The following is a 26,677-nucleotide window of genomic DNA, read 5'->3' on the forward strand; positions in this document are numbered from 1 at the left end:
AGGTCGGAATACAAGTGTCGTATCGATAAATTAATTATCTAATTAGTTATCTAATTTATGTAAATTTAACATTATGTTAATGAAAAAAATTTATTTTGTATAACTTTATATTGTAACATTATATAAAAATAATTTTTTACATTTACATAACTTTAAATTTACATAAGTTAGATAACTACATATTTATATATAATATTAATGAATTTTCGATACGACACTTGTATTGATGATATATATGACCTGACGATATATATGAAAAGTTTAAGGAGATTATTTTTCTTTTAGTTTTTTTTTTTTGTTGAAGTTTTTCTCCCTCAGTTCATTTTTTCTCTTATTTTAAAATATTTTATATAAATTTTGTTTGGAACAAAATTGCTTTAAAACATATCCGATATGTGTTAAACTTGAACAGAAAAATAAACTACATCTCAGTATAACTAAGCAAAAAAGTAAAAAACAGTTCGACACAACTCAACAGAATAATAAGCTACATCTAGGTACAACTAAACAGAAAAATAAACGACATCTCGGTACAACTGAACAGAAAAATAAACGCTATCTCGATTCAACTGAACATAAAAATAAACTACATCTCGGTACAATTGAATAGAAAAATAAACTACATCTCGGTACAACTGAACAGAAAAATAAATAACAATTTCATGCTACTGAAATGAAACATAAACGGTGCTTCGGTATAACTAAAATACTATTTATAAATACTATTTATGCCTATCGTAATAATTATAAGAATCATTTAATTTTATTAATAATCTTTTTTTTTATAATAATTTTACTTTGAATAAATTCAACGACACTCGTAATGAGAAGTATCAAATTACTTAAAGATTTAGTTGAAAAACAATGAATTAAAGTATATTTACTATTTTTATTCTAAAAAAACAAATCATAAGAAAAAAAACATTCTTAATTACTTAGTTATACGGAACTCGTAAAAAATCTTCTTACAAAGAAGTTAACTGAATCAAATAATTTTAGCAAATGTCTTGTTACATTATTCAATTTAGCTAGTCATGTTCAGAAACAGAATACGTGAACGTGCTTGTGAACGCACGGTTTTTACGCTGCTCAAAAATTAAATAAATACACATGCTACACAAATAGACACTTATGCAAAACAAAATGATTATTATTATTTTCATAATATTTTTTGTAAATTAATTGTGGAATACTAAAAAAAATTTATTTATTAGGATGGGAACAGGTAAATATCACAAATTATTATAGAAGATTGGAATAATTTTTTATTTTTATTGGTAGGCAAGGTGTGAGGCTAGTTGAGAATGGGACACTCTAGAAGGATGCAAAGAAGTATAGCGCAACAATAATGCAAATTACACTTTTAGAGTTGTTTATTTTTGGATATTTTATTTTTTAAAGTACTCAAAAAACGTAGAAATGATGTTCTGGTTCGGATTTTGAAAGTAGACAGGTAAGTTTTTAGAAATAATTTTACGAGTCAAGATACAATTATGACCACCACAAAATAACTGGGGCAATGGTGCTGAACAACTTTTGTTAAATAATTTTATTTGAAAACTTTCATCAAATTGTATAAACTCAATAACCTCAGGGATAAGAAGCTCATTAAACATTATTTTGTAAAGTAATACATGATTTTTATCATTTACCGTTTTGTAACCGCTTGGCATGGAATATCAGCAATAAAGTTTAAATTTTGTATGAAATTATTTTGATCATTCTGGTAGATATGTTTTGTAAGAGATTTTTTCTCCATATATATTGATGATTTTTCTGCTATTTGATTGGTTGATGATTTGCTAGTTAGATTTATAATTAAATACTAAACAAAACCACCTCTCTCAATGTTGTAAGTATTTTTCTTGAGAACTTTTTGCACAAGACAGAAACAGATAATTTTGTTGCCATGTAGTCTTTATTGACTAAAAATAAAAAAACCACATCATGTCCTAAGTAGTTTGAATAGCAGTAACAACAAAACATCGGTAAACCATTTTGTATTTTAAACAATACAACTTTTAACTTATATAATGGGATAAAAGACCATTATAACTTTATTCAAAACCGCATCCTGATCTTCTATTTAATTCAAAATGCATATGGTTTTCTATGTTATTTAAAACCATATACTTACTTTCTATGGTCTTTTATTTTGTTCAAAACCGTTTACTGGTTTTATATGTTATTCAAAACAATTAGGCTGTACTATTTTATTCAAAATAGCATACTGATCTTCTATTTTGTTCAAAACCATCTATTGGTTTTCTTTTTTATTTAAAACCGCATACTGGCCAGTCTGGCCTTCTATTTTGTTTAAAACCGATCACTGACCTTCTATTTGTAAAAAATGCAGATAATTAGAACGTATGCTTTAAGTTGGCCATGACAAACAATATTAAAAGACAAAAAACAGAAAATAAGTATTTAAAAGATTTTAAAATATTCAATAACTGTTATTTTAAAAATGTTAAAAATAAATTATGTTAAAATCCATTCACTACTCATTTAAAAAAACAAAAACATCTATTTTGCATCTTTAATGAAAACATCTATTTTACATCTTTAATGAAAACATCTATTTAGCATCTTTAATGAAAACTTCTATTTAACATCTTCAATGAAAAATAATCCAATGCACTAATTTTATAGCTATATGTAAGCATAGTAAAACAAATAACGACCTATAACTGCGCCTAGCTTATAACTTTCTAAAATCTAATAAATTTAGAAACTTATAAACTAGGGTTTGGTTATATAAATGAAAGCGTTTGGTTCCATTAAAGAACTTTTACATTTTGATATCTATCATAAACTAACAATTATTTTATTGGTTAAAGAACTTAATAACTGGTTAAAAACAATTTAGGCCTCAATAGAACATCTAAAATTATTTCCTTTTTTGGTAGAATTTTTGCTTTTGTATATCGAATTATAGGTAGTTTCACCTTTTTGTAAGGTATTGTGTAAGGTATTGTGTAAAGTACTGTGTAAGGTACTGTGTAAGATATTGTGTAAGGTACTGTGTAAGGTACTGTGTGGCACAAAATAAAAAACATTAGAAACGTTAAGTAGATTTATGTTTAGTCCGTTCACTTTTCTTAATTTGAATAAGTAAATATTTATGGTTTATGGATTATGCCCTACTTTGCAGGAATTAAACTTTAATAAATGTTTTCTTTTTTTCTACATTTTACACCATTTACAGAATTTTGAAAGAACTTCAACATCAATACACTTACTACCGGATAAAGCACTAACAACCTTATTCATTGATGGTTGCCTACGTTTTTGCCAAGAACCATCAATTGAAACACGTATTTTTGATGGTTCATTGGTATCTTTACCATTTTGAAGCTCAGTAGTACTTTTTTTCATACTTTAATTTGTAACTTCATTGTAAGCTAACATAACATCTTAAATAACTATTTAAAACTTTTTTAGTTTTAAAGAATCTAAGTTTTCATAAAACAAAATCTACAACGAATTTCTCAAAAGCCAATAATTGTACACATACTTACTTTAAAAGTTTTTCTAATACTTTCCTCTGTTTTAGTTTTAAATAAAAATTTTTTGTGAAGTGTGAGTACACGTTGACCAGTCACAAGCCGAGCAGTACATGGTACATGCATATATATATATATATATATATATATATATAAATTTTTTATTTCGAAAAATTGTTTATATATCTATTTATTTATATAGGTTTAGAAAGAAGGGTCAGTAATGTTTTTAAAAAGTATTACTGTATTAGTAAAACGCCTCCATCTTATTTTTTTATTTGTAGATAAAGTAAAGTATTTTTAGAACATAAACAATTTTTTGAATCTTTTAAAAAAAAAGTTATATATAAATGTCATATACCACCAAAACCAGAAGTAAATCAGCTTGTCAACTTAGTAATTTGATTGGAAAGAGCTCAGAGTTTCTTCCATCAGAACTCCCAACTTCCAGTGATATTCTTAAGTATATTTAATCCTATATTTAAGGGAGATTAGTGGAAAAGATTTACAGAAACTATACTGTAGATCAGTTTGTAAAGAATATTGTTCCAGGAATTTTGTTACAGTGGAAAAAAGCAATTTTCAATTTATAAATCCAGTTATTAATTCTGAAAGAAGAATCAAATGTAAAGTAAAAGATTTGTAGTTATTGGCTGTTAAAGTAAGTAATGTCAATGTAGCTTGTCCAATCAGAAATAGATTTATGGAAAAACTTGATAAACTTTTTGATTTGTTTACATGTAATTGTAAAATACTTTTTTGCTTAAAGAATAACTGTGAAAAAAACTGTGACAGAAAAGCTCGCATTGTATGTACTTATAAAAAAGAAAAAAAAAATTCCTTTGCTTGAATTGAACTTTGTTAGATATCAAAGAGAAAAAATTGGAGCCAAAGCTATCCTTCAAATAGCTGGAATTGATCATATTGAAACTCAAAAACAAAATAAAAAAATTAAAGGACTTTCAATAGAAAATCAGGTTTCACAAATAAAGAAATAAAAAACAGACCAGGAGATTCTTACTCAAGAAAATGATTTTTTTTCCCCAAGAGTGTTTCAGACGAGGTCTGTGAAGATACAAACGATAAAATAAAAATTAATATTTCAAAAATGAAAAAGGTAAAAAAAAAAAGTGTTTTATATAACACCATGAATACAAAAAATATAGCATTAGCAAGCTTAAGGCATCATACAGGTTTAAGAGAAACTGAAAAAATAACAACTGCTGCCCTTATTGATGCTAAAATTATCACTAAAGGAAACTCTTGCTTAATTATTGACCACAACAAAGTTAAGCGAGCTCAAGAAAACAAATGAAAAGAGTTATCCTTAAAACTCCAAAATGAACTTAACAATAATGGTTTGAGTTGTATTTTTTTTATGGTAGAAAACATGAAACTAAAATTTTCTTTGATGTTGAAGGCAGAAAATTCCCAGGTTTAATAAAAGAAGAACATTATACTGTGAGTAGTGAACCTGGTAGAAATTATCGATTTCATTTTGTTCCTGAAGAACCAGATTTAAAAAAACCTACAGAGATAATTGCTGATCATTTAATTGAATGGCTTAAAGGAAGATGTTTACATTTGGCATTGGAAGCTATAGGTTGTGATAGTACTAATTTAAATACTGGATGGGCAGGAGGAGTAATACAATGGGTTGAAAAAAACTTAATAAAAAACTTGTATGGATTGTATGTAATCTGCATACTGGGGAACTAGGGCTAAGAAGTCTTATTAAGTTTCTTGATGGTCCTACTAAAACCAGCAATCATTGGTCATGACGGCTGGGTAAGATGTTGAATGATACTACCAACCTTGAAATTAACCCAGAATTTTTAAAAGTGTGCGAAAACTCTCCACTTATCTACCTTAGTCCTGAGATTATCAAAGATCTAAGCACTGATCAGAGTTATGCGTACCAAATTGTGACATCTATTAAAACTGGAGTTATGCCTAAGAGACTTGCATTACCAGAAACTAGTCCTGTTTGTCATAGTAGATGGCTAACTACTGCTTTAAGATTTTGCAGAATCTGGGTATCTAAACATGGGTTAACAGGTGAACTTTTAAATAGGTTGAAAATGATTGTTGAGTACATAGTAGGTGTCTATATTCCCAACTGGTTTAACATTAAAGTAAATTCGTGCTGGCTGTAAGGACCAATAAATTTACTTAAACATATGCAATTACTAAAAAATCAAACCCAGGAGGTAATTGACATTGTTTTACCCACTTTCAAACAATCAGCATTGTATCCTCAGCCTAAATCAGTTTTGCAAAGTATGCTCTGTAGTCAAATTGAAGAAGCAGTTGATAAAATAATAGAAATAAGAGGAGCAGGGAATGAGGCACTTTAATTTGGAGATTATTTTAGGATTGGAAAGACTCCTGCCATTGTTATGGAAGCAACCTGTTTGTCTGAAATTATAGACTGGACTGATGTTACTGAACCACCTCTAACATGTCATTTATCAACTGAAGCAGTTAAAGAATTTATTAACACTCAAATGAAAGTAACAAAGTGGCCTTCCCATACACAATCTGTTGAAAGATGTGTAAAAATGACATCTGAAAGTGTTTGCCATGTCTTTGGTCAGGCCAGAAAAAATACTTACATTCAAGGTCAAATTGCTAGCAGAGAATTAATGTCTTATAATTCTAGTAAGGAAGACATGGTAAACCTCATTAAAAAAAAATTAGTTGCAAACTATTATTTATTCATCTTTAGTTAGATAACTACTTGGACTTGTTTTTTTATGAAGTAAATATAAGCATATGAGTGTATAGAAAGCTTGATGTTCTACTTTTTACTTTAAAATCTAAACTCTAATTAAAATAATGAGCTGATATACACTTAGTTTTTGGTATTACAAGTGTGTGTAAATACATACATACATACATACATGCATACATACATACATACATACATACATACATACATACATACATACATACATACATACATACATACATACATACATACATACATACATACATACATACATACATACATACATACATACATACATACATACATACATACATACATACATACATACATACATACATACATACATACATACATACATACATACATACATACATACATACATACATACATACATACATACATACATACATACATACATACATACATACATACATAAAGGGTAAAGCGGGGCATTAAGGACCATTTACTCCGTTCATTAAATAAAATGCTTAATGTTATTGTATTAAATGAGAGGAACATTAAATTTTACATCATAGATACTAACTAACCAATCAGGGAACTATTCTCAACATTACTTGGGTTTCTAACCAATGGCATTGATATTTAATTAGAATTTATAGGTGAGTGATTTTTCCATCAAGTTTTCCGTTTCCTTCAAACTTGTTGAAAAACTTCCGTTAGATTAGCGCGTGTTTGTTTTGAATAAAAATACAAGTACATATAAACTTAGTAAGTACTATTTTTAACATTATAACTATCTGTGTATGTAATCAATGAATTAAAATACTAATATTTCTGAGCAAATTAAGGTAGCAATTTTAGCAAAGTAAAATGGCATTTAGATGAATGTCGAAGAGATTGTTTATAAATAGTATATAATATATATATATATATATATATATATATATATATATATATATATATATATATATATATATATATATATATATATATATATATATTATCAGCTAACACAATAATATATATATATATATATATATATATATATATATATATATATATATATATATATATATATATATATATATATATATATATATATATTATTGTGTTAGCTGAGTGGGGTAGGGGTTTTAGTAAAGAGGAGGTAAAAGACATAATACAGGAATTTATGAAAGAAAATAGTATTGAAACTCCTTTCATCGATGGTCGACCAAGTAGGGACTGGTTGTGTGGCTTTTTGCAACGCCATCCGAAAGTAGTCCCAAGAAAAACAAAACACCTCAGCAATGCGAGAGCCAAAGCTGAAGACCATGAGATCATTAAGAAATGGTTTCAGCTGGTCCAGAAAACTCGATAAGATGCTGTAGTTAGCGGCCTACCAGGTCAAATATTCAACTGCGATTAAACAGGTTTTGTCACTGACCAAAAAATCCAAGTTGTGTTAGCAGAAAAATGTGCTGCGAGAGTGACCCAGAGCATTGGTGGCTTCATTGACACTTTAACACCTGCAAGACCGCAAACATCATTGTCTACTTCATCATCAGGAAAGTCTTCTATTAGAGACTCTTTTCTCAAAGAACTGTCTAGATTTGCCCAAACTTCAGGGTATGGTAGGTCGGCTAGAGTCTCCAGGTTTCTCTACGGAGAAAGCCTAATAAGTGATGAATGTTTGAAGCGACTGAGAGATGAAGCAGCAAAGAAAGATAGCACTCCAATAAAAAAGACCACCAGAAAAAAAAATCTTTCAGCTGGAGATGATAGGGACAGTGATGAGGACGACACCGTGTGCCTAAAGTGTAATATTCATGGAGGTCACGAAGAACAATGGGTCTGCTGTGACTTATGTGATGGTTAGTAACATATTAAATGCACAGAAATTCCAGATGGGGCTAATATTGAAGCCATGGAATGGATCTGTGAGATTCGCCTACAAACAATGTAAAAACATTTGTTTAACACCTGGAGCTTATTGCCCCCATTTTTTAAATTTTGAGTCATTGTTAGTTGTAACTTTTTTGCTTTTTTTTCACTGTAAAACTATAAATTTTTCTGATTAAAGCTTTTGTACTTGAAGAAATATGTGTTGTCTGTTAATTAAAAACATTACTTATTTAAAATAGAAAAAATGAAAGTTCTTGAAAACATAGGGCTTAATGCCCCGCTTTACCCTCTATATATATATATATATATATATATATATATATATATATATATATATATATATATATATATATATATATATATATATATATATATATATCGTCGCATGAGAATTATCGGGTTCTATCTGCATTTTTTTATGTTAAAAGAATCTAACAATTAAAGTTTTAACTAATAATTAATAATAAAAACAAACAACTTTAAAAATATTATGAATAATAATATATTTTTAATAATGAAACCATAATAACATAAACGACTTGTAATTTATAACTATAAAGAATAATAGCATTAAAATATTTTTAAATATCGAAAGTTAAGTTCTCACAACATAAAAAAATGCAGATAGAACCCGTTTATTCTCATGCAACGATATATATATATATATATATATATATATATATATATATATATATATATATATATATATATATATATATATATATATATATAATAATAGCAAAGCATTGTAAATTGCAGTTTTTTTAACTTGTAAAACACACAGTTAAAATAAACAACTTTAAATCATCATTCCTACATAATCCAAAAATAATATAAACATTGCGAAAAGAAGAGTGTTCATTTAAAACATAATTATTGTTTACACGTTGTTTGTTAAACTAAATTTTGGAATGGATAATTTTGCGAACAAAGTTAAATTTTAGTTTACTACATGGTCTGGTAAATAAATGCGATCTTCGGAGATTACGGCAAACTTCAGTTTTAAGAATAAAATCAGTCCAAAAAAATAAAAGTTTAAGGGTGAAAAAAAGTAGCTTAAAAGATTTTTTTTTCAAAAGAAAAATTATTTTCATGTTTTGTATACTGATTTACAAAAAAAAAAATACTAGCCATCATCAAATTTCAAAAATAAGTGAAAATCGACACTTTCTAATAGAAAATTAATCAAGACGAAATAATTATCGATTTGTTTATCATGAAACTTTCAATAGGATTTCAATGTCAATAGAAACTTTCAATCCTGCTACTGACAGTAACAAGGAACTAGATGGAGATGGAGCAACTGATAAAGACGTTAAAAGCTGAACAGTAGAATAATTTTTATTTGGATGGCATCCATTCCATTTTCTTTTAACTTATCTAGTTAATTAATTTTTAGTTGATATTTTGACAAAAAACAAAAAAACAAAAAAATAAGCAAAAATTTTTTTTCTTATATATTAAATAAGGTTTGTGACTTCTACCAGTCCAGTTTAGACTGGGAAAACCAAAAAAATTCTTTCTTTATGACTTTATGCAATCATTTCACATTAAAATGTGAGAAGATAGCATAAGTTATAACTGTAAATTTATAAAAGTAAATATTTACTACTAAAAAAACAAGATCAGAAACCAAAATAACTTGAAAAAACATGTTGCTATGGAGTTTTATATGATAGTGGAACTATAGTAGGGCAAAATTATAGTATATATTAAAAAAAATTTCAAAAGTTTTTCAAAAAAGTCAATTTAAAGGATCAATCTTTCATATAAAAAAAAATCAAACAAAAGCTTTTTTTTTTTGCTTTTTTTTTCTGACGTACCACTAGAAAGGAAATTTATAAATACTTAGTTTTTGTTTGACTTATAGAATCTTTTAGAATGCTTGCAAATTAAGGAGGCATTTTAGAGGGTTTTTGTCATATACCTCATTATAAAGATTTAAAATTGGTTGTTAGTTCACGATGATATGTTTGCATTTTTCCAATGAAGCAAAAACAGTTGATAAATTTATAGATTGAGGCGTTGAGAGCCTTAGTGACCTAACTCTGCTACTACTACCTAACTTCTATTCTGAGAAAATCGCAATTGAAACTTTATCAAGTCATTAAAAACATTTAATATTAATATTAGGCATAGAATACTGAAATAGAAACCAGTGTGGGTTGGGGGTCACTTTGGTACAGGAAAATATACGAGACAAATGTGGTCTCATTGTTAGACAAAATGTCTCACAATGAGACCTTAAACTGCATAATGGAAAAATTAAGGGTTAGGCCACTCTAGCTCTCAGCGCCTCAATTTATAATTATTACAAATTTATAAGTACTTAAAATAATGGTTTACTTTATTTAAGATACGTTTTGAAGAGATTTGTTTCTTATTTTGTAGATAAAGAGAAATTTCAAAAAAAAAATTGTGCTTGATCTGGCCACGCTATGTCAGAGCCGTTTGCACTTTCAAAGCTGTAACAAACAATACATCAATCTATGCCAATGAAATAACGACTTCTTTTATTCATTCACGTGTACCATTGTGACTTTAATTATTTAATCCAGATATAGCAAGTTTTCATTACTCAAAACTCTTCTCGTTTTTTTGAGTTAAAGGGTCAAAGGAGGACTACAACAATTAATGTCACCAAAAAAAAAACGAGTATCCTACTCGATTGTAGTGGCTACCTCAACTTTGGGGAGGTGAATACAATCAGAAAAAAAAAAGCAACTTGATGTTTACCACTAGCTTAAGTTATATTGCTTGAAGCTAATGCTTCTTTTTTAGTAATTTTTGCATTACTTTTAAACAATCTTTATGAAGGGAAATGGAAACCAATTTGTTTAAAATTTTTTCAATATTAGAAATTAAAGTAATTGTTGTTATAAAGCATTACTACTTTTTTATATAAAAAAATATTTTCTAAATTTTTAATTTCGTTTATTTCGAAACCCAAGTTGACACACTTTTGAAGAATTCTTTTTTTAATTATTTGGTTCATCATTTAATCAACAGTCCCTAACTTCTCTTAAAAATAATTTTTTTATAGCGTTACTTTTATTGTAACAAAAAATCTTGACTTATTATATATAAAGAAAACATTTAAATGTTTAGAGATTTTTTGGAAATTAAAAAAAAAAAAATTTAAGCTGTTTGTTCTACACAATCACACGCCATGTGACAATTTACACAGATCTTAATTAGCATCATTTTTTGGTGATAACATAATTAAACGAATCAACACTCTTGATATTTAAATAGAAATAATAGAAAAACCAAGTTATCGGTTGAGTTAAAAGAATGCTCAAATTTGATGAGAAATTCTGTGTCAGGCAATAAAGTTTACTGTTCACTTATAATGTTAGAAGAAGCATTTAACTCATGAAGATTATACATTCTCGGTCTTCCTTTAAGTTCACCTTTTATAACTTCAGGCATAGGTGGAAGGGCAGGCAAATTATTGTCCTGATATTCAACATATGCTAACCATGGGAATTTTTTGTTAGGTTGGTTTGGTATTTTTGTCACTTTAACATAACCACCATATTTTCCACGATACCGATCTGATAATTCGCCATATAGCTTTTCTATTGCTTCCTTATCCTAGAGCAAATAATCACAAGTAAAATATGCCATTTAATATTTTTAAATAGAAATAAATAAATTGCTTTTTTATCCTAAAAGAAACAACGCATCTTTATGTAGAAAGGCACTGGATTAGAATCATACTCTAAATATTTACAGAAATAAAATTAGGTCATACTCTCGAGTCCCTAACATAAGGAGGGGGCGGGACGTTTATTAATTTTTGGAACATTTCCCCACCCAAGGTGAAAATCAGCCTTAAAAATTAGAAAATATTTATTTCAGTCACTGATAAAACAAAAATTTTCAGTGTAAACAGGCTTTAAAAATCACCAAACAAGTAAATTCCGATTTATCGAAAATGAGCTTTTAATTTATTTTTCACCAAAGTATAAAACTTATTAAATCCTATTGAAATTATTATAAAACAGCTGTTAGAAAATGCGCATTTGACCGCAAGCCACGATAAATCTAAATAGTTCTATGCATGTTTTGTAAATTTTGTATTTTTTTGGATTTATAAACTGAAATTTTTTATAAAAAATACTTACATTGTAAAATAAAAAATTTCCCATCTTCCCTTTTATTAAAACCCCCCATTTATTAAATCTGGACTAAAATTCCCACCCCCCTTTTATTCCCACTCCCCCTTGTATTAAGGACTCGAGAGTATACACTAAAAAAAAAGGTAGAAATTCCTTCCTTAGAGTAGGACATGTGATATATATTTAGTAAGGTATAATTTTATACCTCATGAGGTAGAAAACTATATTTAAAAAACAATTTATCATACAATGTTCTACTTTAAAGATATAATTTTCTACCTTGGAAGGTTAAAAATTATACCTTACTAAGTTATACCTCACATACCCTACCATAAGGTAGAAATCTTTTTTTTAGTGTATAATTAACACATTTAAACAGATGCAAAAATAAATATTTAAACTTTGCTTGCTTTTAGTTTTTCTATATAAACAATTTTTTTTATATAACAATTTTTTATATCTGAATAAAACAATTATACTTAATGCAACTACTAATGATGTTTTTAATTATTTCTAATGATAAATGTCAAATAAAAATCATAAAACTTGATAACTAAAATAAATCATTAATTTTAAAATTTAAAGTAAATACAATAAATCAAAATTTTCAATTTTTTGAACAAGACACCAGTAGAGTGTTATTTTCCATAACAAATAGTCAGGTCATGTTATCATGCTACTGGTAACACGTAACCGAGTACAACCTACTTCATGTCCTGCTGCATTATAGGATACGCTTTTTTAAAGCCAAGGGTAGAAGAAGCCAACTCCAATTTAAAACACTGCCTTGGGGCTCTTGTTTGAGTAAAGTCTAGAGATGGTGCTGATAAAAATACTAATCTTGGACAGAAGTTCAATCCATTCGGCTACTGTCTTGTAGAAAGTCCCCTAGGCAAAGACTTAAGGGGTAAACAGATGTGTGTAAATCGTAGATGTATTTATAATACATTGTTTCCAGTTTAGGATGTTGAATGCTGTATCTTCTTGACTCAATGCATGGGTTTCGCTCATGTCTCTGTTTTTATGACAAGAAACTCATTCTATTATCACCTAATGAGGGTACAATACCAAAACTCAATTTTATGGTTTTAAGGTTGGCTGGTATTCAGGTTTCTTGAACTCTGTAGTAGTTCTTAGAGAGACTGATTCCATCAACAGCTGTTAAGTAATAGAGTACTAACAGAGCCATGTTGCAGATGGATGGTGTCCCTGTTTATGTGTGCATTTATATACTTTTTACATTATTATTATATAACTTTAAATTACATAATTTTGGTGCGGATTACTGAGGTTACATTTGGCACCCTTTGTTACGGCTCAGAGTTTATTAATAGTCACGAAGCAATTAAATGGACTATTAAATAGTGTACTGAGTACTATCTGTGCCTTGAGTGAAGTTCTTTAACCAATTTGAAAAATGACTAAAGTATCAAAAACTATAAAATAAAAAAAACCATCATCATCACCAAGTTTTATAAATCTATCATTCACTGATACTCGTGGTCTTCAAAGTAACTTTTCTTTTGTTGAGTCTTATCTCTTGCGAATTCAACAGACCTACTTGCTCTTTGTGAGACACTAATTTGAGTTCAGCTGTCTTATCATGTGGTATTAGTGTTAATGGTTATCTTCCTTTAATTTGTAAAAACTCCAATAGTCACATGCTTGGTCTGGGCATTTACATTCTTAAGAATTCTCCCATTTGTCGGGAAACTAGGTTTGCACCCACAGACTATTCTTTTATGTGCTTTCATTTAGCACCACTTCACTCTATTCACCTTATCGCCTTTCTCTTTGTTTTATATTAAGGACCGGGGAATATTCATTAAAATTTAAATTACCAAATTTACTGAAAGGCGAAGTTGACTTCGGCTTTAACTTCAGTGCTGAAATTGAAATATAAATTCAGTCTTTAGTTAAAGTCAGTAACAATTGCAAAATTTCAAATAAATTTGTAAGTTAATGATTTTTTTCAATTAAAAAAGAAAAATAATTATAATTAAATATATTACATGTTTCGTGTATATTAATCTGTTTATCCGTGCAGCGTCCTTGTTTGTCAAGGTTTCGGAGTTAAAGAGTTAAAAGAGGGTTGTAATCACTATACAAAAAAAAAAAAAAAAAAATTAACCTCCTCAACAAAAGTGTCCCACCTCGCTTTCGGAACGTGACAGTAAAAAAAAACAAAAAACAAATTAGATATAGATTTGTAAAACACAGTTACCACATTTTTTATCCATTGAAGAGCACTGATCAGTTCGATGTTTTTCGCTACATTTAGCACATATCGGTTCTTGTTTCTTGCATTCCTTTGCAAAATGTCCAAAGCTTTAACAGTTAAAACAATGTATTACATTAAGTTTGTCATATATTCTGCAAGAAGTTAATCCAACTGTGACTTTGTTTTTATAACATTGAAAACCTTCTTGTAATTTTTACTTATTTTTGCAAACACTCGAAAACATTGATGGTTTATTTTTTATCGGTTTGATAGCTTCTATTTTAAAATGATCTTTGATGTTGCTCACCATGCTAAATTCTTGGATGAAACTGTTAAGTGTTGTGAGTGCAACATATTAACAACTTCACTTTCATTATATTCCTTAGGTAAACCACTGATAATAACATTTTGCATGTTTAATTGATATAATTTTATTTTAATTTAATTGTTCGTGTCTTCGACAGAATTCAGTAATTGGTCTTTAGATTTTTTAGAGTTACATACTAGGACAAGATCACCTGATTTATTATGATAAGAATTTTTCAATTGAATATTATCATTCATGACTATATTTTCAATTATACCTATGTTATCTTTGTTAATTTTTTTATCAGATAATTTTCCTATAACTAAGAGAGAATCCAGTGTTGGAGTTTTCACTGTATTTAATCTTTCTTTGTTAAACCATAAATTATCTTTTCCAATTTAGTATCACTTGAGCTTTTTTTTAACAGTTGTTATTTCATTGAGCTCGTTTTCATTTCTATAACACTACATTCTAGAGTGTTTAGCCTTAATGCTTCTGGTTTAGATACACTTATTTCGAGGTTGGTTAGGCAGACTTCACAAAAGAACAGAGAGTTTTTTTTAGTTGAAGGGAGAAGAAAACTTGAAACTGTGGTTTTGCTAGCTACTTTATATTCTTTTGAAATAGATGGGCAAACAACATGAAACCTTGATTTGCATACGAAACATTAAGTATTTTCTGTTACTGAAGCTGTATTTTGGCTAGCAAGACAATCAACATTATTGTCTAATTTACTGGTCATCCAAATTCTTTGGATTTCTTTCTTGAAGTGTCTTTTATGAGAGTGAAACACTTTTTAAAAGGAGAGCTACCACTTTTTTGCAGTGGATTATCTCTGGGTAGAGATCTATTATATGTTATTATTACCTTATTAACACAAATACTTATTAACACAAATAGAACTGTTAGTTTTTTGTTTTTTTCCGTTTGTTATTATAGTATTATAAATCTAAAAAACACAAACAATAGCTTAATAATCAATTATTTTTTCATTATTGTTGTTTTAAATTTTATAAAATTGTAATGTTCTAATAATCCTAATAAATTATATCCTAATAAATTTTAATATAAAAAAGATAATTTAATATATAATAAATAATAATAAAGAAATGTTTTATTTAATAAATTTATAACCTTAGAAATTTTTTAAATAAAACATATTTCTTTGAGTTAATTCCAACCCAGGAATTGGTTTAGTAATTGTTATACAGATATTTTGAAAATTATACATTAATAGGTAAAACATTGCTTATAGTAGAAAATATAAACATAAATATAAAAAACTTATAGGTAAATTAAAAGTATATTGAATACTAACTTTTAGTAGAATATTTTCTGCTTCATTTCTGCAGGTAGCAACAAACTGCTCTGTAGAAGTTGATGTTGGAAATACAATTCTTTTCTTCCATCGTCTATTGATTAATTGTTTTTCTGTAAACTTAGCTGTTATTTCATCAGGTCGCAACAAAAACCCATTTTCTAGAGCAAATAAATCTGGAGGAGGTTGTGTGCGTTGAGTTAATTCAATCAACTAAAAAATAATTTCAGTTTCAAGTATGCTATGATTTTGTAATATGATTTTTTATAAAATCTTTATTTTTGCATTTTTTTTTCTAAAAAAATGAAAATTATACAAAAATATATTATAAAAAATATATTATAAATAAAAAATAAAAAATATATTATAAAAATAGTGCGCATAATTTTTTTCACTTTACAGAAAAATATCTTTAATTTTTTGTTTTCTTTTTCATACAATCTCTGTACAATTCTATAGCTTACAAAGCATGAAGCAAAATTTAAATATCCCTTTAAAAAATGTGTTCTACCACATTTTTTTAACAATGTAGATATTGAATCACATGATTGTGATTCTATTCCTACATGGTAAAATCATTTAGTACATTTAAAAGCCCAGCAGCCCAGCCCCAGCAAATGTTTCATAATAAATACAGATACAGCTATTTGCAGAGAGCACAAAGTTCAATATTGACAACATTTGTTAAAATGGTGTGATAGTTCTTGTATAATTGTGTAATAAAACTTCTTTAACATTTTTTCTATGATGTAAATTCAATTTTATTTATTATATATGTATATAAAACCTATTTTCGGTTTAACAACTATATTCAGTACAAAAATTGAGAATTCAAAAATAATGACAAAACCTAAGCTTTTATTGAAAAAATTTTAAAATGATGTAACATTTCACGAGGCATCAAAAAACTCAAGACATTCCTTATTATTTTTATGCCCTTTACAAAAAAAAATATACCATGAGAAGCCAATACAATAAAAAAAAATTTTCTATGGTTCTATATGAACAAATATGAAAAAAGGTTTTTTTACTATAATTTGATGATCTTTTATAGATTAAAATTCTAATTTCTCAAATCTAAAAGAACTAGGGTTAAAAGCAGTTTAAAATCTAAAAGTTTAAAAGTAGTTATCCAGAGACTTGTTTCTTTTGTGCTCTGAAAGGGTAGGAGCACCAGGTGTGCATACAGTATGTATTTTCACATGCCATCAAAATGTTAAGTTTATTGTAACTAACTTATTGATATGCTTGTTCATAGTAAAACTAACAAGAACTACATAATAAATTGATGTTCTTTGCAATTTTCAATCAATTTAAAATGAATTTTAAAATTAAATTTTCTTTTTATTCGAAATGCTGATGTGTCATTTTTTTTTAACGTCGCATTTTAAATCATGTGAATGGGCAGTTGAATTGTTAAAAACACTGAATCTCTTGTTTTTCATTAGTAAAAAAAAAAAATTATTTTAACTTTGTCAAACAAAATTAACATAATAAAAAACATTCTTAATATGCACATGAAAAAATATTATTAGAACCTATTTAATGATGCACAGGTGGAATTTTTTTTTTTTAAAAAAAAAAAAAGGAAGTCTTAGTAAATTACCATAAGTTATGACAACACTAATATATATATATGATATACTTATATATATATATATATATATATATATATATATATATATATATATATATATATATATATATATATATATATATATATATATATATATATATATATATATATATATTAGGGCTGTTCATGTGAACACAGGAAAAAAAATTTTTTCTCGGATTTGAATGCATAGTTGTTTATTTTGTGCCATTTGACATAGTAATTGACTGTGGAAAAAATCTTTCCAATCAGATAATGTTTAGGGGGTGCTCAATGACCATAAAGTTTTACGAAAAACGTCAAAAACGTGTAAAAAGTTCCAAAGTTCCTAAAATTTCTAGAACCTGGTTAGTTAGATTTTTTCCACTAATATATTGTCTGATTGCGTGCTATATAGATTAATTAAAGTGCAGCAGATTAACTGTCATCAGGGCACCAGACTAAAAAATGTCTGCTAGTGTTTAAAACAACTGTGTTTATATCATTTTGTTAAAATTTGTATTCATAATTTTAATACTATTATTTAACTCAATTTAGAATTTGTTCAAACAGAATAAAAAGGTTTACAAGTATAAATATTATTTTTATTTGGAATTTCAGTTTGACAACAAATGTATTAATATTTTGATAGTACCTAACCTTAGTAACCTATTACAGAAAACTAGCATGGTAGTCTGGTAGTGTATTGTTTGTTATTAAGTGCAGATAATAATAATTTCTAATTTGAAAATATTTATTTAATTTCTTTAGTAATAATTATTATAATATATTGCTGCAGCTGCATAAACCAACAACTGAATGATAAGTTTGTATAATATGGTATTGAGTTTTGATTTTCTCATAATATTTCAGTTATCATTGAAATGGCAGCATCATCTCGTGTTGCTATCTCTACACGACTTCAAACCAAAATCTTTTTAATTGGACAACCAGAGCCAAATCTTCCAGATAAAGTTCTTCCCTTAACATCTGATGTTTTAAAAACATTTTTTTATCATCTTAATTCAACCAAAAAGTCAGTGCCTGAAAGTCTTAAAACAACTGTTGATGAACTGATTATTATTTGGAATAAAGCCCGTATTCCGACAGCATTTCATCCGAATGTAGTCTTAAAGTTGAAAACTTTAGTCCAGGAATTTAAATTAATAAAAAAAAAAAAATCCAGATTGTCAGATTCTCAGAAATCGAGAGAGAAATCATTTACAGACACCATTGGCCTACTTTTTGACATTGCCCACAAGGATGCTGAAACCATGATCAGAATTGAAGAAGATAAAGAAGTTTTATTGGATCAGAGATGTCAGAGAAAAATGGTGATGTTTGGAGAGGACAAAGAACTTTCAAAATTAGAAGAAAGAAATGAAGCAAGGAAACAAGCAGAGAGAGAACGAAAGCTAAAAGAAGAGCAAAGACAATCTGGTGCGAGTGCAATAGTTCCTGTTATTGAACCTTTACATGACGAAAGTTATAGTGATGACAACGATAACGATGCTGTTGATAATGACAAAATGGTTGATAGAGATTTTGAGATAGAAATCCCTGTTTATTACAGACAACAAGTCAGTAAAGCAAGTTCTTCAGGGTCAGCTGAATCAAGTTTAGCAAGTACTCCAAAACGACAATGTATCTTAGATACAATTCTTGACTCGCCTGATGTTTCATCAACATTAGACAGAATTAATCTATCTGACACAAAATTTACTATACTAGCAGCAGCAATTGCAAGGGCTGGTGGACAGAACCTCGATGATGGATCATTGTCACGTTCTACAGTCCGTAGAAAACGAACCTATCATCGATCAAATATTGAAGCCACTGTTCGAACTGAATTCTGCGATTTGGACAAACCACCATTAATCGTCCACTGGGATGGCAAACTGATGATAGATCGTACAAATTCTGCAGCCCCTAAAGCAAATGTTGACCGGCTATCTGTAGGTGTGACAGGTCACAATGTTGACAAAATACTTGGAATAGCAAAACTATCAGCTGGAACTGGAGAAGCCCAAGCAAAAGCAGTTATTCATCTGCTTAATTTCTGGGACATAATTGGTGATGTTATTGGAATGAGTTTTGATACTACAGCCTCTAACACTGGGTCCAAAAATGGTGCATGTGTAGTTCTAGAGAAACATATAGGTAGAAATTTGTTATATTTCGCTTGCAGACACCATGTTCATGAGATCATAGTAGCAGGAGTGTTTGGATCACTATTTGGACCATCATCTGGTCCCAACATACCTCTTTTCCAGAGATTTCAGCAATATTGGCCCAAAGTTAATCGAGGAAATTCTAAACCTCTGGATGACATTCGAATGAAAATACCCCTGGTGCAAGAACTACAAAATGAAGTGATTGCATTCCTCAAAGAAAACCTGCATGTTAAAATGCCAAGGGATGACTACAAAGAAATCATGGATCTCTGTCTGTTAATACTTGGAAAACTGCCAAGAAGAGAAAAATTATCATTTCAAGATCCCTGGTGCTTATCACATGGCTCGCTGGATGGCCAAGGTTATTTATTGTTTTAAGATTTATTTATTTCGTGAAGAGTTCAAGTTGACCACAAAAGAGGAAAAAAATCTCTGTGAATTTTGCTTATTTGCTAGTCTGGATTATGTAAAATCTTGGATATCATGCACAAATGCCAGCGATGCTCCAGTTAATGACTTGTTTCTGTTTCAGCAACTTAAGCAGTTTGCAGTTGTGAATAAAACGATTTCCGAAGCAGCAGTCAAGAACTTTCAAAACCATTTGTGGTACCTTTCACCAGAATTGGTCCCACTAGCTTTGTTTTCAAACAAACTTCAAACGGAAGAGAAGCGAAAAATGATTTCCAACATGAAATTTCACGGTGAGAACTGGTCTGAAAGGTTGATCAAATTAAAGAACATTGAAAGTCTAGAGAAGAAATCTCTGGACATGCTGGTGACATCAGTTTCAGCAAGTGCGTTGCGGTCAATGAAGGTTGATATTGATTTTCTGTTCAACAACCATCCAGCTACCTGGAATGATTCCCCAGAATACCAAGAAGGAAAAAATTTAGTATATTCATTGAAAGTAGTAAATGATACTGCCGAACGATCTGTGGCTTTAATGTCGATGTTTAATGAATCGATTACAAGGAATGAATCTGAAATGCAGAGGTTAATTCAGGTGGTTGAGGATCACAGAAAGCGAGTGCCAGATGCCAGAAAGTGTACTCTGAAGAGTTATAGTCCTCGGTAGCATTAACATTGCACGAACTATAACATTACGATAATTAAATTAATTGCTCATATGTTTTTTTGTTTATAATTCGTATTTTAATCTATGACAAAGAGTCAAAAATCCTAGTGTTTTATTTTGGAAAAATTCTGATATAACAAAAACCGCAGAACTTTAGTCGTATTGCAGTATTTTATTTCATTAATTTCTCTGCTAATAAACCAGTCTAAAGTGGATGTGGATTGTAATTTGTATTCAGAATTTAATATTTAGAGATAATTAAAACTGATCAAATCTGAAAAATCTAATTAACCGGGTTTTAGAAATTTGTGGAACTTTGTTACTTTTTCCATGTTTTTCACATTTTTCGTAAAACTTTATGGTCATTGAGCACCCCCTAAACATTATCTGATTGGAAAGATTTTTTGCACAGTTAATTACTATGTCAAATGGCACAAAATAAACAACTATGCAATCAAATCTGAAAAAAAAATTTTTTTTGGACAGCCCTAATATATATATATATATATATATATATATATATATATATATATATATATATATATATATATATATATATACATATATATATATATATATATATACATATATATATATATATATATATATACATATATATAATAACTAATTATAATAATAACTAATAATACACTAATATATATATATATATATAATATAATAGACCATAAATTATACAACACTAAACTTATTTTAATAAAGTAAGTAATCTTAAGTTCTTGTACGTGGCAATTTTTATTAAACTTCATGAGCTATTTTGATTTTTATTAAACTTAAAGCTCTGTGGGGGAAAACTTCTGATCCATTTTTTGTTCATTAGAGTTGCATAATTTATGGATGATCTCTTAGTTTAATGAGTTACAATAAAAACATCTTTTAAACATGCAACTTAATTTTCAACTAAATTTAATTGAAGATTGAGAGAGAATAATAGAATATTTTTCTTTTTATAAATTGTTTATATACTTTTTATAAACTTTTTTATATTTTTATTGTTTCTTTCCAATTATGGCTTTTAACTTTTTTTCTCTGCGTAATAAAACCTTTATTAAGATTGACAAAAAGAAACGATGCGAAACAGATATCGACTACGACAAAAATGACGATCTTTTATATTATAACAAAGAGATATTAGTGAAGAAAAGATATTTCTTCACTAATATCTCTTTGTTACTAAAGTTACTAATCAATATTTTTTTACAGCTTATAAAGTTTCTCATTTTTTTTCCATTAATTTACTTTTAATTAAACTAGCCATATTTTAGTAGTCAGATGTTAAAATTTTTTTTCTTGAGTATTTTCACCCAAGATAAAAAAAGAAAAATTATTACACTGGACTACTGATTATCATAGGGGATGACTTAAGTAGGAAATATAAACTACTTCAGTTGCCTGCAGGGCGACCGAGTAAAACCCGGAGAGCACACCGCTGAGGTTATAAGGCGTTATCCTAAAACTAAGTAGTATTCTCAAAATGATTCTGATGAAGATGATGATTCTGATGAAGATGATGAATCTTGTATAAAAACAATGAAAGAAAACAGACCAATCTGAGCTAGTAAGTATAAACCACAAGCTTCATTCATACTCTGATTAAAAAATTTATAAAAACTTATTGTCCATTCTTACATCCCTAAAAGTCAAACTTTTTAGTATTGAAGTCATTGAAATCTATGATTTTTTAAGAAATTGCAAATTTGTTGTACAAGACAAAACTTATTTTCACTAGAACATATTTCAACAATTTCCAATATGTCACATAAAATATAACATCAGTTTGTTGCACCAATGAATTAAAGATGCCTGGCCAAATTTTAAAGCAGAAAGCTAAATTTTAAAACTGCTCAATATTAATTCTTATATCATTTAAATTTTAGTACTTTTGTTCAGTAATTTTCTTTTTTGTAATTTTAAATATTTTCACGGTTTATTATTATAAAATCTTTACTGTAAACAAATCAAATTCAAAAAAGAAAGATTTTAGACATCATTTTTAAAAATCACAGCAAAAAATAGTTATAATACAAATATTTATTGTTATTGAGCAAATATTACATAAGTAAAAGTATCACAAAATTGAAGTAAAGTTTTTTTTCATAAATGTAAGCTTGTGTCAGGGATGCAGAGTCCCAAAAGAACTCCAGCTTTATATCTCTACTTTTTCCAAGTCTGTAGTGTCCAGAAGCTCTAAACATGTTTGTTGACTTATGATCTGCTACAAGTAAAAAATTCATGAGATTTAATGACTTGAAACTTATTGTTTTTAAGCCTGGAGTCCTGGATTCCTTGACTCCATTGTATCTAAGACTCCGGGTTCAAAAAATGATTGTTCCTCTTACCTAAAAGGCCTAATTTTTTTCCTATTAGTAGTCCATAAACTTATTTATATTTTTAGAGCTCCTGGATACCAAAAACTAAGAAGAAGTAATCTTTTTGTGCCTTTTATATTCGGAGCCCTTTTTGGGACTCCGCATCCCTGGCTTGTGAACTTAAAAAAACAAAATTAAAAAAATTTAGTGATAATTTTTAGTTTATCATTATTCAATACTTTTAGGTACTATGATGGCCAGAAATTAAATTATTAAAAAGATTCAAAAGATTGTGAAACTCAAAAGATTGTTAAACTCAAACGATCGTGAAACTCAAATGATCGTGACATCCTAAGTAATAAGCTATGCAGAGACCTCATTCATGCTAATAAACCTAAAATTGTAACAAAGAGCTTTTTTAGGCCTCCAAAATGCATGCCAAAAGCACTAATATTTTACAGCTGTTAATGAAATCGACCTCTATGAGATTTAAAATATAGTTCAGGAGACCTTAATATCAGCCAGCCTCAGAACTATTATAGTATCTTTTACGGTTTAGGTACCTTTATTAGGTATTAACAGAGTTGCGTAGCCACCATCAAGTAGGCAGAAGTGAAAAACATTTATCAATCTAGGCAGAAAATAATGTAACTAAGATTTACATATGTACCAGCCTGTTAAATAAAGAAGAATTACAAGGCTGGCCAACAAAAATTTTTTGAAAAAAGTAAATAATAAATGAAATAATAACAGTAACAACAACAACAGAAACACATACACCTACTTTACTTATTACTACATTGCTACATTTTTTATATAGAAATTAAATTTTATTTGTTATTAATAGCTTGTTGTAAAATATATACAGAAATAGCCATTTAAACATTTATTAAATATATGTAGAAAGGTGAAATTTATTAGCCTAAAATAATTCTAATTTTGCTCTCTCATTTGTAGAGACTTTTAAAAATCTCTAAAATATTTATTGTATATATCATAAATATTATTATAAATATTTTTTTATGACTAATAATAACTATTTCTATTATAAATATACTATCATTATAAATAATTATTATCATTTATTATTATTATTTCATTAATATGAACTCTTTAACTTTTCTCTATTTTTTAAAATAAAAAAAAATATATAATTTAAATTTAACTATTTAAGGCTGCTAAAATGTAGATTTACCACGGAAAGAATAATTCAATTGTCATTTTTTTTGAAAACTATTATATAACTGAGTTATAATAATTCCGAGCCTTTTCCAACATCTTCTCCAGTAATTATTACCAATTTTTAGAGCAACAACCCAGGATTACAGAAATATAAATGCTGGCATGCAGCATTTAATTTTTTTAAACTAAAATTAAAACTCCCTGAGGCAAAAAATTTAAGTGCAAAAAACGTATTACAATAAAGTCAAAAATTTTAACCTCTCTATACTTTTTCTTCAAATTCAAAGTCAAAAATAACAGATGTTAGGTGATATTTATCAAACTGAATTACATACCAGGTTTCCATACTTCTCAAGAACTTTAGCTCTTTCAAAAGTGGTTTGGATTCTCTCGTACTTAACAAGTGCAATACAAAGTTCTTTTATAAAATCAGTGTGTCTTTTAACAAATGGATTTATTTTTCTTTTTTGTCTAACATTGCCCATATACTTATGTCTAATACTTGAAAAAAGAAACAAATTTTGAAAAAAAAACGGATCTGCACGTTTTGAGAAAAGAGTAAGAGCCATGACAAGAAACTTGTTTCTACAATTAGATTCTGAAACACATTATTTGAAACTCCAAACTTTCGGACGGTTTAGTAGCATTCGAAAAGAAATGTAAACAATGTTTTGAAAGGGTATATAGCAAATTTTTGGTTTTTTAACACTGTTTAGGGAGAATATTTTTAATGTTTGAAAAAACACTTTCTTTCGTAATCACATTTTTCTCATGTAAAGTATATAATATATATATATATATATATATATATATATATATATATATATATATATATATATATATATATATATATATATATATATATATATATATATATATATATATATATATATATATTTATATATTTGTTAGATACCCTTGTTTGGAGTGATTTTGTTGAAAAACGAACACTTACGGGGACATGAGCATTGTCGGGGACATTTTAGTGTACCCGTTAATTTTTTTTCCCCACCAGCATCGTTTTTTGTAAAAAAAAATGTCCCCGTAAGTAACTTGTATAGAGAACGAAAAGTACATACATCAACTATCAAATAGCCTGACTCGCAGCGGAGTGCTGCTACATCGACTGAGGGTTTGGTTTGGGTCAACATCAAGGTCAGACCTAGGGTTAGTGAAACGGTAAAGTTAAAATATAGTTATATTATATATTATATATATATATATATATATATATATATATATATATATATATATATATATATATATATATATATATATATATATATATATATATATATAGTATATATATATATATATATATATATATATATATATATATATATATATATATATATATATATGTATGTATATATATATATATATATGTATATATATATATATATATATATATATATATATATATATATATATATATATATATATATATATATATATATATATATATATATTATATACTTTACATGAGAAAAATGTGATTACGAAAGAAAGTGTTTTTTCAAACATTAAAAATATTCTCCCTAAACAGTGTTACCAATTAAAGAGCGTTTTTCTAAAAGACGATGAGTCCATTTTTTCTAAAATTGAGTTTTTTCATCAATTGAATTTTTTATTGATAAAAGTACAAAACTAACAATGCAAGTATCAATAAAAAATTTGTTCATTATCTTTATTTACGATTACAAAATTACAGATATTAGAAAAATCTTTGCCGTACAATAAGTTTTTTGTGTTTTTCTTAATGTATGCAATGATACGGCTGATGATATGGATGTAGCAATGATACGGCTGTGGTGAAGTTAGGATCTAGAGTGGCCATTTTTATTGCAGAGGACAATTTGATTTTATCCTTGGCCGATAAATTGGTGTTCTTGGTGAAATTGTTATCACCATTGGTTCTACGTTGTAACAAAATCACGGAATCAGCTTAGAAATGCTTGTTGGATTTTGTGCAGACACCTGCAACACTATGTGCGTATATGTGTGTATATGTTTATAGCACACACAAACTCAGTCTCCGTACATTTGAAAGTAGTTATTCCTCACTTGTTAACTGTGAAATGCTCCTGCCATCGCATTCACCTGATTTCTTCCAAAACATGCTCAAAGCTCCCAGAGAAGCTGGATGATCTAGTGTGAGAGGTGTACATTACTTTGCCTATAGCACTAGCGGAAGGTCTTAATTCAAGGATTTATAAGAATTTCGAAGAATGTTTAGAACATTTCATTCTGAAGCCAGGTCAAACAAGGTGGCT

At 27.9% G+C, this 26,677-nt stretch overlaps 1 protein-coding gene across 1 annotated transcript; it reads right to left on the minus strand.

Moving 5' to 3' along the window:
* Positions 1-11,219: 11,219 nt before the first annotated feature.
* Positions 11,220-25,014, minus strand: LOC105843880 (large ribosomal subunit protein bL17). The gene is made up of 3 exons (XM_065788077.1): positions 24,740-25,014; positions 16,053-16,265; positions 11,220-11,679 (listed from the first exon to the last, which is right to left on the minus strand). Exons 1-3 carry the CDS (start codon positions 24,971-24,973, stop codon positions 11,419-11,421), a joined length of 708 nt encoding a protein of 235 aa, XP_065644149.1. The 5' UTR covers positions 24,974-25,014; the 3' UTR covers positions 11,220-11,418.
* Between the last annotated feature and the right edge of the window lie 1,663 nt (positions 25,015-26,677).

This window comes from Hydra vulgaris, chromosome 01, assembly GCF_038396675.1.
Source record: "Hydra vulgaris chromosome 01, alternate assembly HydraT2T_AEP".
NCBI lineage: Eukaryota > Metazoa > Cnidaria > Hydrozoa > Anthoathecata > Hydridae > Hydra > Hydra vulgaris.